The following is a 24,133-nucleotide window of genomic DNA, read 5'->3' as shown; positions in this document are numbered from 1 at the left end:
CTTTGAAAATTAAGCAAAAAAGAAAAAAATATTCAAGTAAAATACTGTAAATGGGTGCTTCAATTACCCAGTTTATCATGCTATGCAGACCACAGAGCAACTTATTTGTATGAATCATGTATTACTCCTCACATCTGGTGCGCTTGATGGGCCGTCACTGATGGTTGTGGATGGACGCGGACAAACGTCTGACACAATTGCATCTGTTAGACAGAAAGTTGCACTGCAGGTAATGGTCAATATACGAGACATTTAAGGTAGAATAAGGGACGGCCCGGCTAAAACAGGACAGTTGGCAACCCTATGGTTGGTTGCTAGTTGATAAGTTGCCTAGATAATCTTTTCACTCGCTGTGCCCACGTCCTCATTTTAGGTTTGAGAGTGTTTTAGTAGAAAGAGGTGAATGGCTTAAACATGTATTGAGCTGCAGTTTGATGAAGGCCTTGAAGGGGACTGGCGGAGGCTCCTGGGCCTGGCCCCATGTACCACATAGAAGTGAAGAAGCGAAAGAATTGAAAAGGGTTGAAAATGAGAGCAAACAGCTTGTAGAACTGGGGGATCATATATAGATAAGAACTGGAAGGAGAGTGTTTGGAGGTGCGGTCCCGTTCCTGAAATTCAGATACTTTATCTCCAACTAATGTATTTGCTACCCTGTTGTAGGTAAATAGCTAGTATCTTGTGCTCTTGTTGGTAGTTGCCTCGATTGCTTCTCTCAAAGCTAGGAACAGTTTACTGCGGGAATTGCACACTTTGTCTTCCTCTGTTTTTGATCTCTTGATTATTTTACATGTGCAGCACTTTGGTCAACAGTTGTTGTTTTAAATGTGCTGTATAAATAAATATAACTAGTTTTTTTTTTTTTGTCTGAGTCACCGAATGTGACTGACCTTCTGGAACAAAATGACTGGGTGTGCATCAGAAGTTATTGAGTCTGGTCTCTGCCCATGACCTTTTAAAAACCCAGAGACTATACTAAGGGCCATTAAACCACACCTTTACTGATATATACTGAGGTCACAACTGTCATTGAGGGTACAGGGGAGTTTGTCTTTATGTGGAAAAGAGTTAAAAGGGTCTTGACCTTACTATTTCAAGTGCCTTGAGATGATTTATGCTATGATTTGCTGCAAAATAAATACATCTGAACTGTTGCATCACTTTGTCAAAAGGCCAATGCAAACAAATTGCAGGATGAATATACAGTGACAAAGAGCACTAAAGTTCAAATGCCTGTTATTGTTTCCATAATCTGCTCCTTTGTCTCGTGTGTGAGGCTCAGTCGTACTACAGGCATCGCGTTGACCTTTTAACTGTCTTCCTGACACGCTGTTCAACACCATTAAGCATCTCTTTTGTTGAGCTATGAAGCCATGAGCTCTGATCCCAGAGGATGACCTCATGATGACCTACAGTATCTGTTAGTCCGTGCCTAGAGAAATCAGTTGTGCGCCACTCAGAGCTATTTGTGCCTGTCTTTGTCTAATGCAACTTCTATGTCACTGAGAATCAGATAATCCTTCAGGAGAAACAGTATATGGAGAATTAAAGGTGGGCCGTTTCTTCTGCTTTGCAGTTGTGTAGACCTTTTTGGTTGCATGGATATAAAGCTTTCACTTCCAGTTTGACACATACCCATTTCAAAATGACTGTTGTAACAAAAATTGAGTGACTGCAGAAAGTTTAGCTGAAATGATGACACAGTTAGCTGTAGCTACAGGCTACTAATAAGTGATGTACTTAGCTACCATGTCAACCAAGTAAGCTTTTAGGAACAAACTTCAGAAAATGGACTATAAGGGCATGACAGGGTGGAGTGTAAATACCAGAATTAAACAGTTTCAGTTCAGCTTGAATTACGCAACAAAACCAAGCCAACCATATTTGTCCAAAAAGACAGCGCCACCAGTTCAGTGACAGATGGCGTCACCTCCCTGAGCCTGGCTCTGCTGGAGGTTTCTTCCTGTTAAAAGGGAGTTTTTCCTTCCCACTGTTGCCAAGTGCTTGCTCATGGGTTAGGGTTTTTTCTCTCTATTATTGTAAGGTTTTAATCTTACAATATAAACTGCCTTGACATGAGTTCAACTGAATTGAAGTAAGTGGCTGCCAATCAAAGAAACCATGCCACAAACTTTTAGGATATGAAGAGGGATACTAGTTATTCAGACCAAAGCCGTTTTTGTACCAGGCTGCAAACATGTTTATATCTCTTGTATAGTTGTGAATTTAATATAAGAGTTGATGGGAAATTGAATCACTCAAGTAGCCATTAGAGGAACTGCAGTTTATGGCTACTTCTGTCTTAGCTTCATTTTCAGCCCTGGCAGCATGGTGGCACGGTGGTTAGCACTGTTAACGCACAGCAACAATGTTCTGGGCTTGATCATCTGACTGGGTCTTTCTGTGTGGAGTTCGCATGTTCTCCCTGTGTTTGTCAGGGTTCTCTCCGGGTACTCTGGCTACCTCCAAAGGTCCAAAGACACGCAGTTAGTGGGGTCAGGTTAACTGGTGATTCTAAATTGCCCATAGGTGTAAATATAAGTCTGAATGGTTGTCTGTTTCTGGCAACCTGTCCAGGGTGTACCCCGCCTCTCGCTCTATGATAGCTTGGATAGGCTCCAGCCTTCTGCGATGCTGAATTGGATAAGCGGACGAGAATGGATGGATGTATATTACTGTAGCAACCAAAGCAATCACCTTGAACTTTTAAGGTAAATAAAAAGCATTGATTAAGTTACTTTTTGTAAACTTTACTTATTGGGCTCATGAATCAAATTGTATTGTATACTCGTTCTTCTTTCCACAGCTTGCTTGCTTCACCCCACAATAACCAGTTTCACACGTACACTGGAGCACTGATTTTTCTTTACATTACTCAGCCAGACTGGTCATTTAATGGTCCAATGTGGCCATATAAGGACAGAGGTGACTGTCGGCCAAATTCAGAGCCAGTGATTGGGTGTGACTTGTCCTGCCTCCTGCATGCGCTAATGTGTCTGAATCTCCTGCTGCTAAATGCGAGAAAGGACAACCACAGACAAAGTCCTGAGCTGACTCTGCAGACACTGTCCAGCTGATGTTTGGGTGTTTGGCTCCATTAGTCAAATATAAGAGTTGTATCACTAATGCTGAAAACAGGCCATCACTTAAGCGAGCAAAAACATGCAAAGACTCTGGTACAAACACTAACGCACACACAAACATTGTCTCAGCGCCGGCTTTATGAGCCTCCCGCTGTCGCTTTAGTCTAATCCTTGCTTTTTTAATGGGCTTTTGGCTTCCCCTAAAAGGAAAACCTTTGCCAGAGAGTGAGGCTGAAGTTCTGCACCTTGCTCATCTCCAACCTGAGACAATCCTTTTAATTTATCAGTAGAAACAATGTGCCTTTGTGACTTATCTGCCTTTATTCATCTGTGTGTGTGTGTCTGCTCATTGGTGTGTGCATGTATGTCCAGATCCGGGCTCTTAATCTGTGGTGGTTATGATGACCCAGTTTTGCCTCCGCCCTCCGCCGTCGGTCGCCAAGGAGACACTTCCCTCTCATTCCTGAACCAAAACGTCGGATACTGACAAAGGTTAATCTACCTTGAATGCACACACACACACACACACACACACACACACACACACACACACACACACACACACACACACACACACACACACACACACACACAAACTCTAAAGATGTCAAAACAAATACAAACATTTCATTCAGGCCAGTGTTTTTGTGGATTTTTAAAGGAATGTTTGAAACAAATGGGATTTCTTTCCCTGTTCCTGTCCCCTCCATCTCTAGCTCAACTCCACACTTGAAACAGGCACACGGGCAACTTTAATGCAAATTAATGCAAACTAATCCCATCATGCTTCGTCATCATCCATACTGCCTGAAACACCTGCACTTCTCTGAGTTTTCCCTGCGATTTCTTAGTCTGAATTGTAATACAACAAAGCACTGAAGCTTCTGTTTCAGCCTGTCATCTCATACTCATCCTCACACTCACTCACACAATCAAAACGCCTGACCGAACGCCCACCCTCTCCTGTACAGAAATAAAATCTAACTGGGAGAGCATCTCCCATACATTTCGTTTTATTTACAATATATGACTCCTGTCACTACGCATGGGTTAACCTACACACACCTACAGACACACATACACTAACACACACGCGCCTACACGCCCATCCCCCCAGGGCACCCTCCGCTCAGCAATTTATCAGACGAGCCACTAATCCTGCTGGCCCAGATTTGGTCCACAGTCTGCTCCACATGATGTTACGTTGTCATCGCCATCCAAACAACTGCGCGCACACCCTGCCTCGACCTCAACCACGCACCAACAAACATACATATATATACACACCCCCACCCCACTTCAGACTGCCTGCCTGCATCAGCCCCCCCCCTCCTTCAAGAGTCATGTGACTCTGGGGCTGCTGCACCTGTGACCTACTGTACGGAACTGCAGCACACACCGGCAGCAATGTGGGATAAGAGATGCTTCCCATCTACAGTGTGCAGGCGTGCCATGAGTCACTGTGTGGAGGAAATGCAAAGCAGGGAGGGATCATCATCTTCTTCACCATCATCATCACTGCAGAGGTGGGGGAACAGCAGGGGAGGGAGGGGAGGTGAAGCAGAATGGCATCCCCTGCTGTCTGTGGGTCATGTGTATGTATTTTTATGTACCGTCTATTTTTTGCCCGCGTGGGCTCATGAGATCCGATGTGTGACTGTTTGCATGTGCCGGGATTTGAAACGACGCCCGCCTCGCAGCTTTGTGCATCAGTGCGTTGTCAAGGCAACAGGTCCTCTCAACGCCGACTGATTCCGACACATAAAAAGTGGCCGTTGAGCTGAGTTTAAGGAGCCTGAATATGAAAGCAAGTGTGAGGGCTGTGTTTACATATTGGCCTCAGTCAAGGCCGAATCAGTGGGGTGGGCACTAAGCAACAGCTTTCAAAACATTAAAAAACACTGTACAAAGACTAAGATGCCTTCAAACAATAGCAAAATCAATAAAAAGCATAGTAAGAGAGAAAAACAAATACTACTAGTTCATTTCTTACATTGTTATGGGCAAAATAATGATAGTTTTTTAGACGGTTACTGATATTTGGTGATTCAAAAATCTCCAAAGGCTGATATTTTTTTCTTTCAGACGAATTAAACATGAACAGATTTCCCTGACATTTGTTATCTGTAACTATTTATGAGTTTTTAAAGTTACAGTGTGTAAAATCTCACCACTAGATGTCAGTAGATTGAAGACTGTCAACTCAACTAAATTCAGTTTTCTTACCTATTTCAGTTCTGCAGCTGTGGAGGCTGCAGTAGGACAAACGCGTTTTAGTCAGCCAAGTGAAGACCGTTCCCAATAAGGGCTGCAGCTGATCCATCCATTTATTTTCACTTAACCAGGGACGGGTCACGGGTGCAGCAGCCTAAGTAGAGAAGCCCAGGCCTCCCTCTCCCCGGCCACCTCCTCCAGCTTGTCTGAGGGAACACCAAGGCATTCCCAGACCTGTCCTGGGTCTGGCCTCTCAGTGGGACATGCGTAGAACACCTCACCCAGAATGCGCCTGAACAACCTCAACTGGCTCCTTTCGATGTGGAGGAGTAGCTGCTCTAGTCTGAGACCCGTCCCGATGGCTAAACTCCTCACCCCATCTCTAAGGGAGAGGCCAGCCACCCTTCGGAGCAAGCTCATTTCTGCTGCTTGTATGCGCAATTTCATTCTTTTGGTCACTACCCAGAGCTCGTGACCATAGGTGAGGGCAGAGACATAGACCGGTAAATCAAGAACTTTGCTTTTACGCTCAGCTCTCTCTCTCTCAAAAAAAGGCATACACTATATTTAAACATAAAGACAAGACAAAATGAGAGCTCTATAGTCAAAATGAATACAAACAAGTCATTCTAGATTATCTTCTTTTCACAACCACTGGAAGTCAGCAGCTCTTGTAAAATGGAAAAGGTGCTTAATTGCCAAGCCTCACCTTCAATATAAGTGAATGCCATAAGCTCACCAGAAAGACTGATTCAAGTCATGTGTTCATAGGGGTAGAGTTAAATAGACGCCTTTCTTTCTTCTTGGTAATGAGCAGTCTGGAGTTAGAACAAGGGAATAATGAATGGCCTCTCATGTGCTTACACATACAAAGTTCCTTCCTCTCTTTTGAGATGTTAAAGGTTGTCAGATAAACACAAACTTAACAAACCAAGAGACTCACCACTGTACAGCTAGTTTACTGAATGCACTTCAAAGTGAGAGCGGGCCACTTAATCTGCTGAAATCACGCTCAACAAGTTAAACAGTGATACTGATTGAATCTTAAAAGAAATAGAAAACACTTAAAAGTCATAACAAAGCAGAGACCATCACTTTCATACTCAGCAGGGAAACTTGGAGGCCATGAATCATGAGGAATATAAACCATTCAGCTGTTTGTGAGCTCAGTGAGTGTGATTGCACAGCTGGAGCTCCGATCAAGCACTGCACGATTCAGCAAGCAAATCTTTTTGAGGAACTAATTCTCGTCATTCAGGAGACTGTAAAGAAGCGCTTTGTGCATAGCTGCCATGGAGGCTTACAAACAGGTATTTCTTAACTCTCAGCAAACCACATCAACTGTTGTTGTCTTTCTCGAGCTCCATGTGTGATCATCAACAGTCCACCATGCCCTCTGCACCTGCTTCCAATCATCTCACCAGCCCCACAGAACCTCATCAAAGTTCAGCTTTAAAAACTGAGAAGGTCTGTGTTGCTCCAGTCAGTTTAACTCAAACCTCCTCTGAGAGTTTCAAGAGGGAGGGATGTTGTTTTAGGTAGTTGCAGGAGTTAAAAGCATACAAGCTTTTCACCTAACTGTTAGAAGGGTCTTCCTTGACTCTCTTGACTGAACAAAAACAACACAAGCCTGAGAACAACATGCCACAGGGAATAACAGCACAATAGAAAGATGCTTGGAGAGGTGTGACTTTCCTCACAGTACGACAGTAACGCATTGCTACAATAGGTTGCAATAAAATCTGTGACCACACTTACAGCTCTCTGTTTTATCCACAGAGTAATTTTGTTGCAGAATCAGCATGTAAAATGAACTTTACTTGTTTCAGTTCATTCAGAAATTTACATTCAATTTTTTTTTTGCCAAGCACATTTTCTTTAATGATTAACTATTTGAATGAATAAAGCTTTCCTTCTTTAAATATATTTCAGTTGCAGTTTACTCAAAATTATTCCTTCATGAATCATTTTTTCAACACTGCAAAAAAACAAAGAAGTAATAAAAACATAATAATTTTTTTCCCCACAACTTTGGTTTATTATTTTAAAAGTTTGACTTGCTATCTCACACGTCTTAAGAAATCAGTCGAAATTTTTTAAAAAAAAAAAAGAGTTATTAAGTTGAAACTTTGAGTTAATAACTCAAAATTGTGACTCACAGATCACAAATTTTCTTGTTCCAGTGATGAAACCAGCTTCTATAGTTCGAGGAAGCTGGACTACAAGGAGCAAACCTCTGCAGACATAGGAAGCATTCTGCTAATAGTATGACTGCATACTGGCACTGTTTCTGATCAGGCACTGCAGCCCTGAAGTTTTCTAGACATCATCCAACACAGGTTCAAATGAGAATGCAAATATCCAGCATCGGTAGATCAGATCAGTCACTTTGACCTGCTAACTTCCAAGTGCAAATTTCATGTGATGTTGGATTGTGTTGATGTGCAAATAGCACTGGGCACCATGTGCAAATGGGAACCATGTGAGCAGCTTCCTGTGCGTTTAACTAAGGCATTTCCAACTGAGGCATTTCCAGTAGCGCGACTACGTCTGAAGTGGACTGTTTCTTGAGTACACATGCACAGTTGAAAATCTGGGAACCCATCAGCTACTCTGCTGACTTAGCCTTTGGGCGTCACGGACAATTTTACGGGGCTTCCTGTGCATTCAGCAAACTTCAGTCTTTGGAGATTCCCATATCTGTGCACCAGCCATTGTTTACAAGTGTACATTAAAAAAAGGAAAGCTAAATGACTATCAGGTGTTCACCCTCCCTGCTTTTCTCCACGCAAAAGATTGTTTACCTGCACGCAACTAAAGCCTGCTGAAACATGATTGGTGCAGATTTTATGCATTTACATGCAGTAACTGTTTATAGAGATTACATAGTTAGTTACTTTATACAGTTTTCTACACAAGCAGTGACTTCATATTTGCAAAGTTAATAAACAGAGATTAAAAACATGTATTTGTGGTCTGTTTTGGGGCACAGTCAAGCTGTCACAATGACAGCAGTGCTTTAGTCTAAGTGTCAGTACTCTGCTGTTCTAATCAGCTCAGTGGATCGGTCCACTTTTCTCCCTTTTTGCCAGCTCAGTGATCATTTATTCCTTCAGAATAAAAAAGTCCTTGAAAATCTGAAGCCTTTGAAGTCTGTCTGCTCGACGGCTGTGGTGCTCACTATCCATTCTGCAGATCAGCGCCGAGCAAAATCCACAGGAGAGGATGGAAGAGGACACGAGTTTCCACGTGCAGTCGAGCAGAGACGAACTGCAGCAAAAAAAAAAAAGAGAGCACAAAGAGCGGATTCACGAAGGGGGACGCGGAGGGGAGGAGGGGTGGTGGTGGAAAGAATAATGATGAAGACAATGAGCAGGGGGATGATGAGAGGAGCAGATGCAGATGAAAGATGGGATGATGATTCTGACGATGATGGGACTAAAGTAGCAGTTTGGGGGGAAATAACAGGCAAAACTGGAGAGCTGAAAGCAGAGAAGTTTACGACGGCTGCCTGTAGAAAAATGTCTCCTGTTCTCCATCGCAGTAAATCATGTCATTTGGCTACATCCTGTCTGTTCTCAACTTCTCACCAGCCTAAAGGAGATAAACAGGCCTGCTGGCTTATTGGAAACAGATGTTATGAATGGGAGAGAGAAAAGCAAAGAAAGAGAGAGGGGGAGATCCAGACGTGGAGGGAATAGGCAGAGAAGTAAGAGGTAGAAACACTTTGAATAAGTGGCCTAATGAGATCAAATTGAACGCTGCTGGTTTCAGGTCAGCCTCCATAAAACACAAACAGACAAAACTGCTAGTTTAACAAAAACATGAAACATGCGTCTCTTCGGTTTTGCTGGGATCTGTTTCTGTGCATGACAGTGAAAAAAAATGACACGTGAACGTGAGCACTAGTCCAGACTGTGCCTTGTCCTCTGTTTGTTTTTTCTTTTCATGCCATGAAGAAGAAGTGTTAGCATGTCAACAGCTATCCCTCTACACCCATGAATTAATACTGTATACTATAAATACACTGCTTGGTATATAACCTCTGTTCAATATCACAGAGTTCAGTTTATCTTCCTCCTAAAGCAAAGGACCCTAGACTTCAGATATACCAACCTTAGCATGAGGTAAGCTGCATTAGATTAGAGAAAATGTTCATTTTGATTTTAAATAATTCTAAATGACTACAGCAACTATAAGTAGGGACTAACCAGTATTGGTGCCATAGTTTTTTGGTGTCAATTTCAAGGTAGCAAAAAAATTACAATATGTATATATTGACATATATTATGTACACTGTAAAATGTAATATTGTGTTTAATTAAAAATATTAAATAGGCTGAACTCAATTTTTATCAATTTGTTATTAGAACTCAATTTAAATAAGTTACCAGTACTTTTTATGCAAAAACGCTGATAAACTCCATTTATTTGAGTTGTCTTAACTTAGAAAAAAAAGTAAGCTGGAAGTTTTGCTTCTCAGTGCGGAAGGATGAAAGATGTGTTTTGAAAATGCCACGTGACTACCGTCCTCCTCCCTCTCGGATCAGTCCGCATGTTCACGGTGCATTTTTTATGGAATATGTTGAGCAAACCTGGAGAAGCGTCAGCTCAAGATATTATTGTTGTCATTGCTGTGGATCTTTACCTGATACACTGACTTGGTGAGTAAATGTTTACTCTTATTCAAACTGATTTTGTGGCTTCTCTTAGTTTAGCACCAGGTTTATAATCTTGCTAGCTAGTTAGCGTTAGCCTAAGCGTTGCTGCTGCCGCTGGGCTCATGTTACTTAAAAATTAACACCACAGCCTTAAAAACCTTGTATAAAACTATGTGGTGAAATTTTCTGTTGATTGTTTGAAATAAATAAGTGAGATAAGAGCCCAGACAAAATTCTTCGGGAGGTGCAGCCGTTAGGGGTGGGGTAGGTGTGGGATGTGGGGGTGGATAACAGAGCTCTCCAAAACGTGGAAGCAGTTTTGCAAATATGTGATATTTTGATAAATTAAGTAGATATTTGAGCATTACACAGCTACATTGTCGCCTGAAAATATCTTAAAAGGTTATTTTCTGACCCAGAAAGGGTAATCTGGGGAAAAGGAGGATCGCATTTGTCGGCCACGGTTGTCTGAGCCTGTGCATACTTGTAAGCGCGGCAATGGCGGAGGAGCGCCGCTGAAAAACTTATTACTTTTTCTGGGTCACAAAATAAACTTTTAAGATATTTTCAGGCGAGAATGTAGCTGTGTAAATTTCAAATATCTGCTCGATTTATCGAGACATCACATATTTGCAAAAATGCTCCCACGTTTTCGGAGACGTCTATTTTTTTTCATGCTTTGTGGCAGCTGTAGAACATCTGTGGCATCTATTAATGTCAAATCTAGCCTTTATTTAACAACATAGGCAAACTATATGTTACAATGATTGCACAGCCATTAAGGATCAAATCAGTTTCTGAAAAATGTTCTGTTTTTTCTCCCTCTGCTTGCTTCTTACTGTCTTTGAGGCCGATCGGGACCAGCACTCCTGTTGTTGGACAGAAAGACATCAACTCAGTGGTAAGTATTTTGGTTTTCCAATATATTAGCAACTGTCAGTGACATTTATATTAATCAGGCTGAACTTTAATCATACTTTAGATCAGCCTGTTTTACTTATTGTTTTATTTGTGCTTTGGTTTGGGGAAGTTGTTTCTTCACTGATCTTTTCCTGTCTTCTGTTATTAGACTTGAGATATGACTGCACTATGCTGTTGCTGGTGACCACAGTTAATTCTACAAGACATGCTGTGTAAGTAAACAAACAACAACAGTTTGGTCTGCATTTCTTGAAAGATTACATCCCCAAACTTAGTTTAGAGGGTCTACACTGTATATAGTGAAGTCTGCAAGTTTTCTAACAGCAAAATCTGTTTTGTGCCCAAAATCATTTTGCACATCATTAGAATGAAAGTTATTGGCCATGTTTGCATAGCCCTTTTTAAAATGATGCTTTCATGACATTATTGTGTGTTGGGTGGTGGTCAGGGCTATCCAGACTGACAATTTGGGACATTGAATGTCACCTCTCCGGTGGGAGGGAGCCTGAGATCGTCTAAATTGGAGTCTGTTTTATACCAAATGCAGAAAAAAATGTTTTAAGAAAGCAATTAAGTTCATGTTCCAAAAATATGATTGTTTGCTTGCAGGACAACAGGAGAGATGAGTCCTCCGTCACAGATGGTGTGGTCAGTGAAGATTGTCGCCTGCAGGTTCAAGCTCATTGCATCTCCAACCCACATCCACTGCCACTGTACTTAAGGGAAGTTAAAGACTTTCTTCTGCACCTACATTTGGATCACCTCGATCCATGACAGTCATTCAGGCAGTAATGCCTGGACTGGAAACAAGCATCCTTAAAATAATACAACATTCCAGCTCATGTGTTGAAATGGAAAACAAATGTGTTGTTTAAATTAGAGACTGCACTTGTGACAGAACAATAAATATTTTATTTTGATTATATAAGTAATGTAAAGTACAAAACAAACTGTGGTAGGCCTAAACTTATTTTCAGAATAATTAAATCTGAGACTTTGTTTCATTGTAAGATTATAACAGTGATGGCAATATAACTGTTTGTTGTTCAGCAGAACAGTGTCCAGTATGTTGGCTGTTATACTTTGTTGTGTTTGAAAATAAAAGTTGGGCTCATTTAACATCATTACAAAAAGTGTTGTTAATTATTTTTAATCATATTCAGGTTACCACAAATTGTTTTTTCATTTAGTTGACCTTAACATGTTTGTCAGTAGGTAAACAATTAGTATTGTACAGTCAGAAATATCAAGTTATTGTTAATACTGCAGACTTGCAATGTATAAGTTGTCCTAACAGTCATCTTAAGTAAGCTTTACTTAGTTTTTTTGAGGCAACGAGTTTCCATAATTTTTTGAGTTCTGGGAACTAACAAGGCTGTACAGTGTACTCAAAATGAGTAAGTTGCCCTAACTTGGTCATCTTACGTAAACTTGATCCAATTTTTTGAGTTCTGGGAACAAATGAGCTTGTACAGAGTACTCAAAGTAAATAAGTTGTCCTAACTTAGTCATTTTAGCTAAGCTTTACTCAATTTTTTTGAGGCAACGAGTTTCCATAATTTTTTTGAGTTCTGGGAACTAATTAGATTTTACAGTGTAGGTATATTCACACATTATATATAATGTACATATGCAAATCTGTTGATTGTTTAAATGTTTGTCCACTTTGAAGCCTCTTGATTCTGTGTATCACAAAAAAGCAGGATGGTCCTCCCAAGCAAACAGAATAGAGCAGCATGGTTTATTTACAAGGTTTTTGCCTGGTTAAGTCTACATTTTAAATTTTTTTTAAATGAAATCTAAATGCAGTACTTACAACATCAGGCAACAGGACATTGTAAGTTTAGCTGAGCCTCTTATTCACTCTGACCTTGGAAAAGTTGGATTTAAACTCTTTGCTGCTCACACATGGAACACTATAACACATATGACGCGTTGTCTGATTTATTCAGTTGTATATGTTTTTGCACACAGGTCTGTATTCAAAACTAGATCTCAATGAGAAAATCAGTTTAAATACAATAATAATAATAATAATTAATAATAATAATAATAATAATTCAATTTTCCAAACCAATAAGGTAAGGACCCACAACGGTGATGCCTCTCTGCTGCATGTGCTGCGAGAAGTAAAGTCAGCGCCCCTGCTGGACCAACTATGCAACAACATAATTTCTAAATTATTTTTCTTCATTGTTTTCAGCTAGAAAATAAAACTAAATAGTGTACATGGCATTAGTAATACAACTATGGTGGCCATTAATATCAGTTCCTCCAATTTATGAGTCAAGAGGAGAACATCAAACTGTCTTTGCACAACTACTTACAAAGATAGTTCCCTTCCCACTGTTTAAATAAAACCCTGAATTCTGAATAATTCTTATGTTTCTTTATTTCTCTTCTCATTTCCTGTGCCATACTTTCTGTTTCCTGTTGAAAACAAAGCAAATCTTAATCTCAATGAGCTTGCCAATCTGATTTGAGCTAATAAAAGAACAACGAGTGTGCAAAAACCCTGGAACAAGCATCCACCTCTACGCAACAACTGTCTTCCGTGTCCAGCCCGTTTAATCCACAGCGGGGAGCGGATCACTCCCTCTTAATCCAATCAACATCAACTCTCACATGAGTAGATAAGGTGGGGAGAGGTAACCGCTGTGTGCTAGCCGAGAGTCAAGGAATGCCAATTTTTTTTTTACCTTGCAACAGGAGAAATGCATCACGTGATTTGGCGAGGATGGGATTTTTGTACATTTTGAACTTTTATAAAACATCTTTAAAAAGATCTGGAACATGTATCCGGATTATTTGAAGGAAAATTAGTCTAAATCTAAAATGAAATCTACATCCACCCTCTCTCTGAAGGTGTAAAAACTTTAATTCATGCCCTTTCCACTCACACGCGTGCACCACTGCCAAGACGCCAACAGCGTCTTCTGATGGCACAGTGTGACATCAATCAGCAGAAACACGACCGCGCAGGAGAGCGCGGGCACGTTGATTTGACTAACTGCCTAATGAGCTTCAGAAGAGTGATCGTGTGACAAAAGGCTGCAAAGATATTCAGAGTGAAACGGTGAAAGTTAACAGACCGAGCTGGCTCTACACGCCCGAGGCTTCAAAGTGATAATCAGACATGCAAATAAGAATCCATCACACCGACAACACGCAGCTCAACACGGCCAGGACAGATCTCTGCACCATCCAACACGAGATGAACCCGCTCCTCTTTGCAACAGTTGAAATGCAAAATAAGCAAAAACAGGAAAATGTAAAAACACAGTTCGCCTACCCATTTTTTTCAGCTCTTGTGGAAACTGGTCCGGACACTGTAAGTGACTGTAAGATGATGTCCACAGGTTGTCTGGAGAGGAGGGGAAGGAGAGGGGAGGGGGGAGGCAGGATGAAAACAACTGCACGTCCCATTCTGGAATCAGAGGGAGGAGGAGGGGGGTGGCGTGTGACGTCACCCCCGGGGTTAGAAATGGATAAGGCTTCATTAATCCAAACGCACAAGACAAGTGTCCTCGTCGGTTCTTCGTGCCAAATTATAAGACAGACGTCTGCTTTAACAAAGCACAGCCCAGCTTTAATTCATTTAAATCAGTTTTACATTTGTTCGTTCGCTCATTGAATATTTATGTATGTATTTTTTCTTTTTAAATAGCGTATTATTTATTTATTTATTCACTGGCAATAAATAAATAAATAATTCATGAAAATATTTGTTTATTTTTTGCTCATACAATTATCATATCATCACATCATCATGTCATTTACTTTTCTTGTGACACCCATAATCACTGACTCATGAGTCATAATAACAATTTTGAATATACAATTTAAATGAAAAATATTTACATTTTTTTCAATATTTATTTATCAATAAAAATAGAATATTTTAAAATAACCTTGTTTTTACTTATAGTTTTCATTTTTAATTGAATTTTTTTTTTTTTTTTACTGAAAAGATTTAATTACTCGATGTTCTCTAATGTGTTCCTGTGACTTTCATAATCATAATGAGGAGTTCTGCAATGGTCTTATAAGAAGTTTTACATGTTTGTTTATTCATGTATCTATTTATGGTTAAATGTGATTTTTAAAATTAATTTGCATTTATTTACTCTATTTACTAGCTAACTAGTTAATTAATTGGTTAAAACAACAAGTGCAAGTCATTCCGATGTGTCACCACTTTACAAAGACCTGGAGGAAGAACCAAACATTCATCTTTAGGAAATTGGTTAGGAGGTTTAGAAGCAACCCAACCCCAAGCACGAAACAAGCAGCTGCTCCAAAACCAACACCTTTGTGCTCAAATAAAATCTGCAGTTGCACACGTAGACGAGCCAAATACCATCTGGAGAAAAGTTTTATAGTTGAGGTATTTGGTCACAGTTTGGAGGAGTAAAGGTGAGGCTTTACAACCTAAGAACAGTGTATCAGCTGTCATCATGCTCTGGGGCTGCACTGCTGCTACTGGTACTTCTTTAGCAGGAGGTCTACCTCCATATTCTCCAACTTCACCTTAAATCAACAGTTAGATGGTTTCAGATGTGGACACAGTTTGGTGTTCCAACAGGACAATGATCCCAAATATACATCAAAACTGGTTTTGGAATGGATAAAGCAGGCTAACATTAAACTCTGAAAAGACCTTCTGAAAGCCTCAACGTCAAGCGTTCTGAAAATTTGAGAACTATGTTTAAAGGTTGGGCCTGTGCTCTGAAACTAAACAAGCCTACCAATTCAACGAAGAAGACTGGTCAAATATTTAATTTTTCTATATTTAAATTTCAATTTTATTTATGCAGCACCAAATCACAACAACAGTTGCCTCAATGTGCTTTATATATATATATATATGTACCAAAAGCAACTAGTAGTCTATGTGCATATTCAAGTTTCAAATTTCAAATCAATTTATTTATATAGCACTAAATCACACATCGCTCAAGGAGCTTAAAAGCTCTTTAGAAGCTCACTGAGGGGAAAAAAGTATCCAGTATTTCACAAAAAGATTAGAGAAAAGCCCAAGAAGTAAGAACTTTAGTTTTTCTCGTATCCTCTCCCGTTAATCTCGCGACCCATCCAATTTATCTCATGACCCCGCAGAGGGGAATCAGAGGACTGAAATACCAAACGACATGTAAACTAATGAAAACTCGTCCCTTCTGAGCAGCTGAATACAGAGTACTGAAAGTGCTAGCATCACAGTTTCACTTCTTTTTTTGTGGGAATTAAATTCTGGGCATGATAAGTAAGAAAAATACAAAACGCCTGCATTTATTTTTAGTGTCAACACTTAATAAATGATTACATTTAATGAAAAATAAAACTGCATTTGCATCCACTACCCAAAAATTCAGAAATAAATCTTCCAAGTCTGACACAAAAAGCTTTAATTTATGTTGAGTAAATAAAAATTCGAATTAAACAAAAGTCCTACTAACTTGAATTACTTGGCCCAGTTTTATTTCTGAGTACAGAAATGTGCTGACGAGCAGTTATATAATCGGATTTCCATCTCACAGCGATGCCACTAAAAATCACCACAGGCAAAGGAAGTTTCATGTGGACATAAAACACTTTATTACAAACAGAAATCATATAAAATACACATCCTCCAGTTTAAAAAAAAAATGGAGCAGCTTGGTGCAAACACAAACAAGATAAAACAGAATAGTCAACATCCCCCCCCCCCAGAGAACGCACTCGAGTGGCTTTGAAGCCAGTGAAATGTCAGAATTGGAGAACCGCACTTTAGAAGTAACAACAACAAATCACTCTTGTTGTGTAGGAATATCAGAGGCAGCCATGCAGGAACGCTCCCAAATCTGAACACAGGGAGGGGGGAGGAGGTGGGGCTGACAATGTTTTCTGTTTTTTGTGGTTAAACTAAGTTGACAGGCATAAGAGGAGCTACTGCAGCATGAAACATCAGCGAGCCAGAGGGTAAACAAAAAGAGATTAGGAGGAAACACACAGGCGCAGGCTGTTTGAATACATTTGCATCACCTGTGGGGGCAAATTTACTGTAACTCTGACCCTCAGCTCACGCTGCTTCTCACTTTTTAGCGCCGAACCAACAGGATGTTTTGGGGGACTAAGTGCTGGCGTTTAATGCCATAAATTAAAAACCAATTTATGCAGAAGGGTAAACCTCGAGGAGATGTCGTGTTTTACTGCCACAGCCAGAGGTTTTTAATCTGGAGCAGCAGCCGACAGGTCAGAGATGTTCGTGTTTGGCCGAGCAGAAGTTTTGTTTTCTTCCTTGAAATAACTTCAAACCTCCTAAACCCGTTAGTTCTACATCAGCAGCTCATAGAGGGATCAGAACATGGATCTCCTCCAGATCAAACTGTTTACGGCGTCATAGCTTCAGCGGGATCACGGGCCAGTACTTGGGCTGCTTCAGGTCACAGTTTCTTTCGAAATTGAGTTGCATTGCTGCCTCCATGGCCATGATCTTGGCCGCATCCCCGCCGTACAGCTTCTTCATCTCGGCCGTGCGTCTTTCGCCGGGTCGCTCCAAGGGAGGGGCGACACTGCTCTGCAAGGAGAAACTGTGCAGGTCCTGGTCGGCCGGCACGTAGCTGCCCTGCTGCTCCGCCTCCATCTGCTGCTGCTTCTCTGCAAGAACGACAACACAGACCATTTTTGGACACATACCAGACAGGCTCCTCACCTTAGACTAAACATCTGGAGAGGCTGCGCTTTTAAAAAATGACCTTTTAAAGCACCTGCTCCCCTTTGTTTACTTACTGAGCTCCTCCTTGTGTCGCTCAGTCTGGGCGAAGTACTGCCGGAGCTCCTCACTGATCTCCATGTTGCTCACATCGCACTCAATCTCGCTTTCCGAGCTGCTTTCCTCCACGCCGCCCTCCTCGTCTTCGCTGTTGCTCTCTGCAGAGCTCCAGTCAGCATAGCGAGCCCGGTCACTACGTCCCTCCTCCTGGTAGCAGCAGGGGCCGTAGGCAGCCTCCAAGGCCTTTCTGTAGGCGCGCCTGTGCCTCTGATGCCACGCCATGGCCTGCTGGTAGTGCTGCCAGTATCGGCTGTACACCGGGCTGGAAAACCAGGACATCACAGTGCTTATGTCCTCCTGCTGAGGAGAAAGATGAGCAAAGGTCTTCTCAGATCGGTCATTTCTCCAAGAAAATGCATACTAGAGTCCTCTCTGAGTGATCACAATGATTAGCATGCAAGAACATGAACTAAAGAGTGCTCCTGATAAAGCCTCGTTTGTCAGTTGAGGGTACAATAAGGGGCGTGATCCTACAAAATAAAAGCATTTCTATCTCAGTTTACTCACCATGACTGCAGACAGCTGCAACTTATGAGATGTTCCTCTTTGTTACTGTTACGTCATCGGCAAACCTGCAGTTTATGAACAAAGTGGTTTACGAAGGCAAACCAGCCAACAGAGAGTAAGCTAAACACTGCAGGTGTTTGAGAAACTCTCACAACACACTGCGGGTTAGCGAGGCGCGTGCTGACATCTGGCAAACAAAAATGGACGCTACGTACGTCACTTTTCACCCAGCCACACGCCAACAACACACTCCGACTTTTCACATCATTAAAGTGTTAGTGTAAGCGTTTTGACCCGATAAATCCCTCACATGATCAAACTCTTACCTCTTGTGAAGCCAAGCAGTTTAGCATCTCATCTCACTTCCTCGGAGAAAATTTCCCAGCAGCCCTTGAGTCCCTGCACAATAACTGCTGGCTATTTGGCGCCACCCAGTGGATCCTGTGCGAACACGCACCCACAGTCAACAGTTCGAAGTCGTACGTGACAATAAAAACGCCGCAGCATATTACATTTATTCAATGAATTTATTCATTCTTTCCTCCTTATACCAGTAAAACGGTAGCTTTAGTTTATTTCACTGACTTTGAGTTATTAGCTTTACACGAGAGACACTCGTTTTGCAGTGTTATTCATCTAATACTATTGCAAAACTTCACTAAAACATCATGAAGCTCTAAAGTGTTTTGTCATTAAATAAATAAGGTAAGTAAAGGAAATAATTTACAGGTTTTTATTTGTTTTTGTGGGTGTCATTTGTGCAACTGCATAAAATATGGTATCATAATGAAGGAAATAATAATAATAAAAATTCTAATACATTTTTTTTGCCCTTAGTCTCGTCCTTCATCTAAAAGCTGTTTGCCTTGGGAGACCATATCAAGTTTTATGTGTTTTATGTGGCCAAGTTTTCAGCAGGTGCAGTGTAAAGGCCAATGTGGACAGGTACAAGCTGCCCATCGACCTGAAGACAGTGCTTGTTGTCGGAAGGAGGAAGTGGTGCTATTGTTGGTCCATGAGCCAATTCAATTCAATTCAATTCAATTCAATTCAATTCAATTCAATTCCATTTTATTTGTATAGCGCCAAATCACAACACACATTCGGGCTTCTCCCATCTCTCATGAACTCCAGTCACGCTTCTTTCAGTATTTTGGCCAACTTGTCAACCAATCAGCGTCTGACTGACTCATCATCCATGTACAGAGGCGTGCAGTTGGGAGTCGGGTGGATGAAAAAAATCTTTGAACAGAAATCCAAATGCTGATGAACAATGTTGACTATATAATGTCTGTTCTTGCTGATTATACATCTGGCACAAACATTATTGTGACTTATTGTGCTGGACTGAAATAAAATGGCCCAGCAGATGGTGCAGTTTTAAAACAGGTTCACTGCTTTTCCCTCACCTGCTATTTTTTTCTTTCGTTTTCTTGTTTTCATCCACAAAGGGACACGTCTTTTTTGGGGTCATAGAGATCTACTTTCAAAACTTAAACTGTGCATGCACATAACCCCCAGCTCTGACAATGAAAACGATTAAACCAGTAGCATTAAATTGTCAGTCTGTTAAATTCCACCCATCCATTCTCTTCTGCTTATCCTTATCAGGGTCGCAGGGGGGCTGGAGCCTATCCCAGCTAACACAGGTTGAGAAGCAGGGTACACTCTGGACAGGTTGCCAACCTGAGGCAGAGAGCCAGACAACCATTCACACCTATGGGCTCCGGAGTTAACCCCACTAACTGCATGAAGCTGGAGTACCCCGAGAGAACAAACCCAAACATGGGGAGAACATGCAAACTCCACACAGAAAGGCCCCCATATTTTACTTTGTACAAAGATATAACACATACACAACAAATAATAATAATGGATTGGATTTTATATAGCACTTTTCAAGGCACCCAAAGCGCTTTACAATGCCACTATTCATATAAATAGTGGCATAAATACACATTTATAGACCTGTCCTGTGTGACATTTGAAATGCTCCAACCTGCTTATTAGTATGCTTATACTTCGGGGCCAAATTCATCCAGTCAAAGTACATTGTTGTCACTGCCATATTGAGAGAGGTTTTGCATGAAAGGGTGGCGTGATACTTTGTCAGCTAAGGGTTGCTACCTTGGTTAGTAGGCTGCAGATGCATCTCATGTATTTAGCACCTTAGCAAAATCCAAGGTGGTGAACATTTAAAAAAAAAAGGTGTTTAGTGGGGCGATTTAACATGTGAGTCCATCAGGACTGACTTACTTATCGAGCTGGCATTAGATAGACCTCTGCATTAGTACTGCATTATATGTAAGGACTTATTGTGTGATTGTGTGGTTATAAAAGGCCAAAATGGGCATTTATTATTTTTTTCAAAGCTATAATAAGTCATTTTCATTCTTCCTTAACTTTCCTTTATTTTGAAAAGCAGAATTACATATATCTGGAACTGAATTTATTTATGGGACAAGATGCTGCCTTTTAATTCACATTATGCACAAAGACACGCTGTAACATGGATGCAGGCAGATCTTTTCATGAATTCATGAACTGTGCAGTCAATAATGACTCAAGCACTAACATATATACACATATACACATATCTATATGTGTATTCCTCGCTTTTCTTTGCACTGAATGAATCAGGATATAATTTCATTGTGCTTTTGGCATAATGACAATAAAAGATTACGATTCTGTTTTAAAATTTGCCGAACCGGTTTTGAGTAATTTGAATGAACTTATTCTAAATATGATTTGGAATTAAGATTTGATCGCAGAGTTGTAAAAACGCCACACGTGACCTTATACGAGCGAGGACGCTCGCATATTTGAGTAAGGGGGTGTAAAAACCGAAGAGAGTGTTTGAGTGCTGCTGAGATGTCTGACTGTATAACTGGGTCATGCATTGGCTTCAGGCTTCAAAGCTTTCAGAGGAAATGCAAAAAGACAGATGTGTCTTTTCAGTGTTGTTCACATGGATGTGTTAACAGAACAAGCAAAAAGTAAAATAAGTAATTCATTTTCTATTTCAGAGGTCCTGGGTTTCATCAAGTATGTTGTCTACACTTCCCTAAATATCACCCCATGCTGCTGACTGAGTGATAATACCTCGTCAATAGCATACAGATGAATAGTCGTTTGGATTATTATTTTAGAAAAATTCATCATTCAACATCTGGATTAATTTCATCGCCTCATTCCCGAAGTGTGAAAAGTGGACACAATTAATTAGAACTCAATTACAGGCCACTGATGCATGATTTATGTATCCGCGGTGTTTGAAATCTCAACGGAACAATTTGGGGATCATATCTGCGATTGCCTTTGCTTCTCCTTCTGCTGGCAGGTCTCAGAGATAATTGTTTATGTGTCACCCACAACAATATTTAGAACAAGGGTGAATCTGGTCAGACAGCATCTGTTATACTTGATTTTGAGCTTTCCTTTTTTTCTTTTTTGGTTGCATAGCTCAGATGAAAAAGAAAAGCCATTATCAGACAGCGATCTAACCAGCATTACTAACAAAACAAGAGCAAAAGGCACAGAGAGGAGGCCACAAAAACCCACACCTGAAACTCTGAGAGGTTCCTGAAGCTGTGGTTTTTTCATTTTTTGCTTTCTTCCTATGAAGTTCTTGTAAGCTTTGTATGTTTTGGAGTATTACCGCCCCCTCCTTATGTGCACATAGCCTTGCCTCTGCTAAAGCATCTTGCATCTTGGAACAATGGACTAGCATTGTCACTGTCAGTGTGTAGGAGGGGGGTCTTGCTCTGGGGTGCTATCTGTTGCATCCTGTTAAAAAGGCTCATGACTTGTTTGCTTTCAGCTGATGGTGCAGCTGTTATGATACAAACGCCTCCATCGAAATATCTGTCGTAACCTGACCATTATTCACTGCAAGAACATTGAATAACATACGCCTTATAGTCCATGATGCTCTATTTTTATTAGGTACATGCGTTCAGCTGCTCATTTATGCAAGTACCTAATCAGCCAATAACATGACAGCAGCTTGACGCATTTAGGCATGTAGACATGATCAAGATGACCTGCTGAAGTTCACATTGAGCATCAAAATGGTAAAGAAAGATGATCTAAGGGATTTTGAACTTGGCATGATTGTTGGTGTCAGATTGGTTGGTCGGAGTATTTTAAAAAACTGTTGATTTACTGCGATTTTCCCACACAGCGATCTCTATGGTTTACAGAGAATAGTGCGAGTGAGGAAATATCAAGTGAGCTGGAGTTCTCTGGGTGGAAAAAGGCCTTTCTGATACCACAGGTCAGGGGAGAATGACCACTGCTATAAGCTGAAGGCTGGAGTAACTCAAATAACCAGACATTACAATCAAAGTAGGCAGAAGAGCATCTCTGAATGCACAACACATTGGGCCAAAGCAGCAGAAGAGCACACTGGGTAACACTCCTGTTAGCTAAGCACAGAAAACTAAGGTTACAACACAGGCTCACCAAAGTCGGACAGTAGAAAACGGGCAAAACTTAAAAATAAACAACATTAAACAACATTAAAAAATATTTTTCAAAGATTTATTACCACCCATACCGTAAGAGTACTGGACAGTCACATATGTCTCTATGTTTATGGAGGGAGTTTTCTAATGTTTGACCCTAAACACCGCATCTGTATCTGTCCCATTTCTGCTTTGCTCATCAATTAAAGCCTCCATGCTTCGCTCAGGAGCAACATCTGTCCTCAGACAGCCACTTCGACTTTAACAATGCTTCTTTCTCTTATACATGTAGCGTTACATTAACACACTCATGTACATGATTCTATTTATTAGTAGAAGCTGAAAACAAAAATGAAATAGCAGTTAACGTGCATTATTGTGATGTTTTGACCTAGTTTCATTTGTTCACTACTTGACCATATCATTCAACTATATCATCACATGCACATTTACCGCAGTGACAACCTTTCTGATCTATATTGAAGACAACAGCAACAGCTGCTGTGTGTCTTTGCTTGTTTGGTCTGGTGTCTATTTTTACATTTCTGTCTGTTTACCTGTCTCTGTTACAGTTTCAGTTTTCAACTGTCTGCTTGTAGCTGAGGAACTATGTTTTCATGCACATCTATGCAACTCTCATACAGGATTAGAGGTCTGGATTTGGACTGGGTCACTGCGACACCTTCATTCTTTACTTTCTGTTCTAGATTTACTGCTGTGCTGGGATCATTGATCACTCAATGTTGGCGAGGCCTCACATTCGGCTCTAGTATACTTTGGTACACAGCAGAGTTCAAGGTCAACCCAAGGTAAAGTTCCCAGGTCATGTGCCTGCAACAAGCCCAAATCATCCCCCCTCCTCCACCGTGCTGACAGTTGATACGAGGTGTTTGTGGTGATATGCTTGTTTAATTTTAGCCAAACGTGGTGCTGTGCATTATGACCAAACATCTCCACTTTGATCTCTGTTCCAGATGTCTTGTGGTTTGCTGAGATGCAAGTTTGCAAACCTAACCCATGCTGCTATGCTCTTTGAAAAGAGGGGCTTGTTTAAGGAAACATTTCCAATCAAGCCATACTTGCTGTCTTTTTCTTTCATGAACTTTAATGTTTAACATGATAATTGAAGCCTGTAGAGTCGGAGATGTAACACTTTTTTGACACAGACCTTTTGAGTGGATTTACTGGCACGTCCACTCATGAGAACATAATGTATTAAAACACACCTGAATGCTGCAGACCAGCAAACTCCCCAAAATTCTGCTTTTATAGAGGTGCTCACACTTGCTGATGATCAATTGATGATTAGCAGCATCTCGCTGCTATCTTTGACAATCATATAGAAGCAGTAAGGGTGCGTTGAGTGTTTGTTAAAGAGATCATGAGAAGGTGTAATAGGTCACGTGTGGGTTACCACCTCAGTTCAGTTCCAAGAGGAAGCACAGATCCCTTTGGGATCACATCAAG

The 24,133-nt window shown here is 40.8% G+C and overlaps 2 protein-coding genes across 3 annotated transcripts in view; both read right to left on the bottom strand.

Moving 5' to 3' along the window:
* The window catches only part of LOC116323119 (neuronal membrane glycoprotein M6-b-like), a 50,422-nt gene extending 36,158 nt beyond the window's left edge, over positions 1 to 14,264 (bottom strand). The window contains exon 1 of the mRNA XM_039606953.1: positions 14,172 to 14,264. Coding sequence (XP_039462887.1) covers positions 14,172 to 14,175 — 4 coding nt within the window. The 5' untranslated portion in view covers positions 14,176 to 14,264. The remainder of the gene's footprint in view (positions 1 to 14,171) is intronic.
* Positions 14,265 to 16,450: 2,186 nt separating this feature from the next.
* Positions 16,451 to 18,600, bottom strand: gemin8 (gem (nuclear organelle) associated protein 8). 2 transcript variants are annotated; one of them, XM_031743372.2, is made up of 4 exons: positions 18,524 to 18,600; positions 18,198 to 18,262; positions 17,648 to 17,990; positions 16,451 to 17,515 (listed from the first exon to the last, which is right to left on the bottom strand). In XM_031743372.2, exons 2-4 carry the CDS (start codon positions 18,198 to 18,200, stop codon positions 17,256 to 17,258), a joined length of 606 nt encoding a protein of 201 aa, XP_031599232.2. In that variant the 5' UTR covers positions 18,201 to 18,262; positions 18,524 to 18,600; the 3' UTR covers positions 16,451 to 17,255. The 2 variants fall into 2 exon arrangements, with proteins under 2 accessions (XP_031599232.2, XP_031599233.2); XM_031743373.2 differs by having other exon boundaries at positions 17,648 to 17,987.
* Between the last annotated feature and the right edge of the window lie 5,533 nt (positions 18,601 to 24,133).

This window comes from Oreochromis aureus, linkage group 23 (genome assembly GCF_013358895.1).
Source record: "Oreochromis aureus strain Israel breed Guangdong linkage group 23, ZZ_aureus, whole genome shotgun sequence".
Taxonomy (NCBI): domain Eukaryota; kingdom Metazoa; phylum Chordata; class Actinopteri; order Cichliformes; family Cichlidae; genus Oreochromis; species Oreochromis aureus.
The sequence above is the reverse complement of the archived record's forward strand: the minus strand, read 5'-3'. Positions and strand labels throughout refer to the sequence as shown.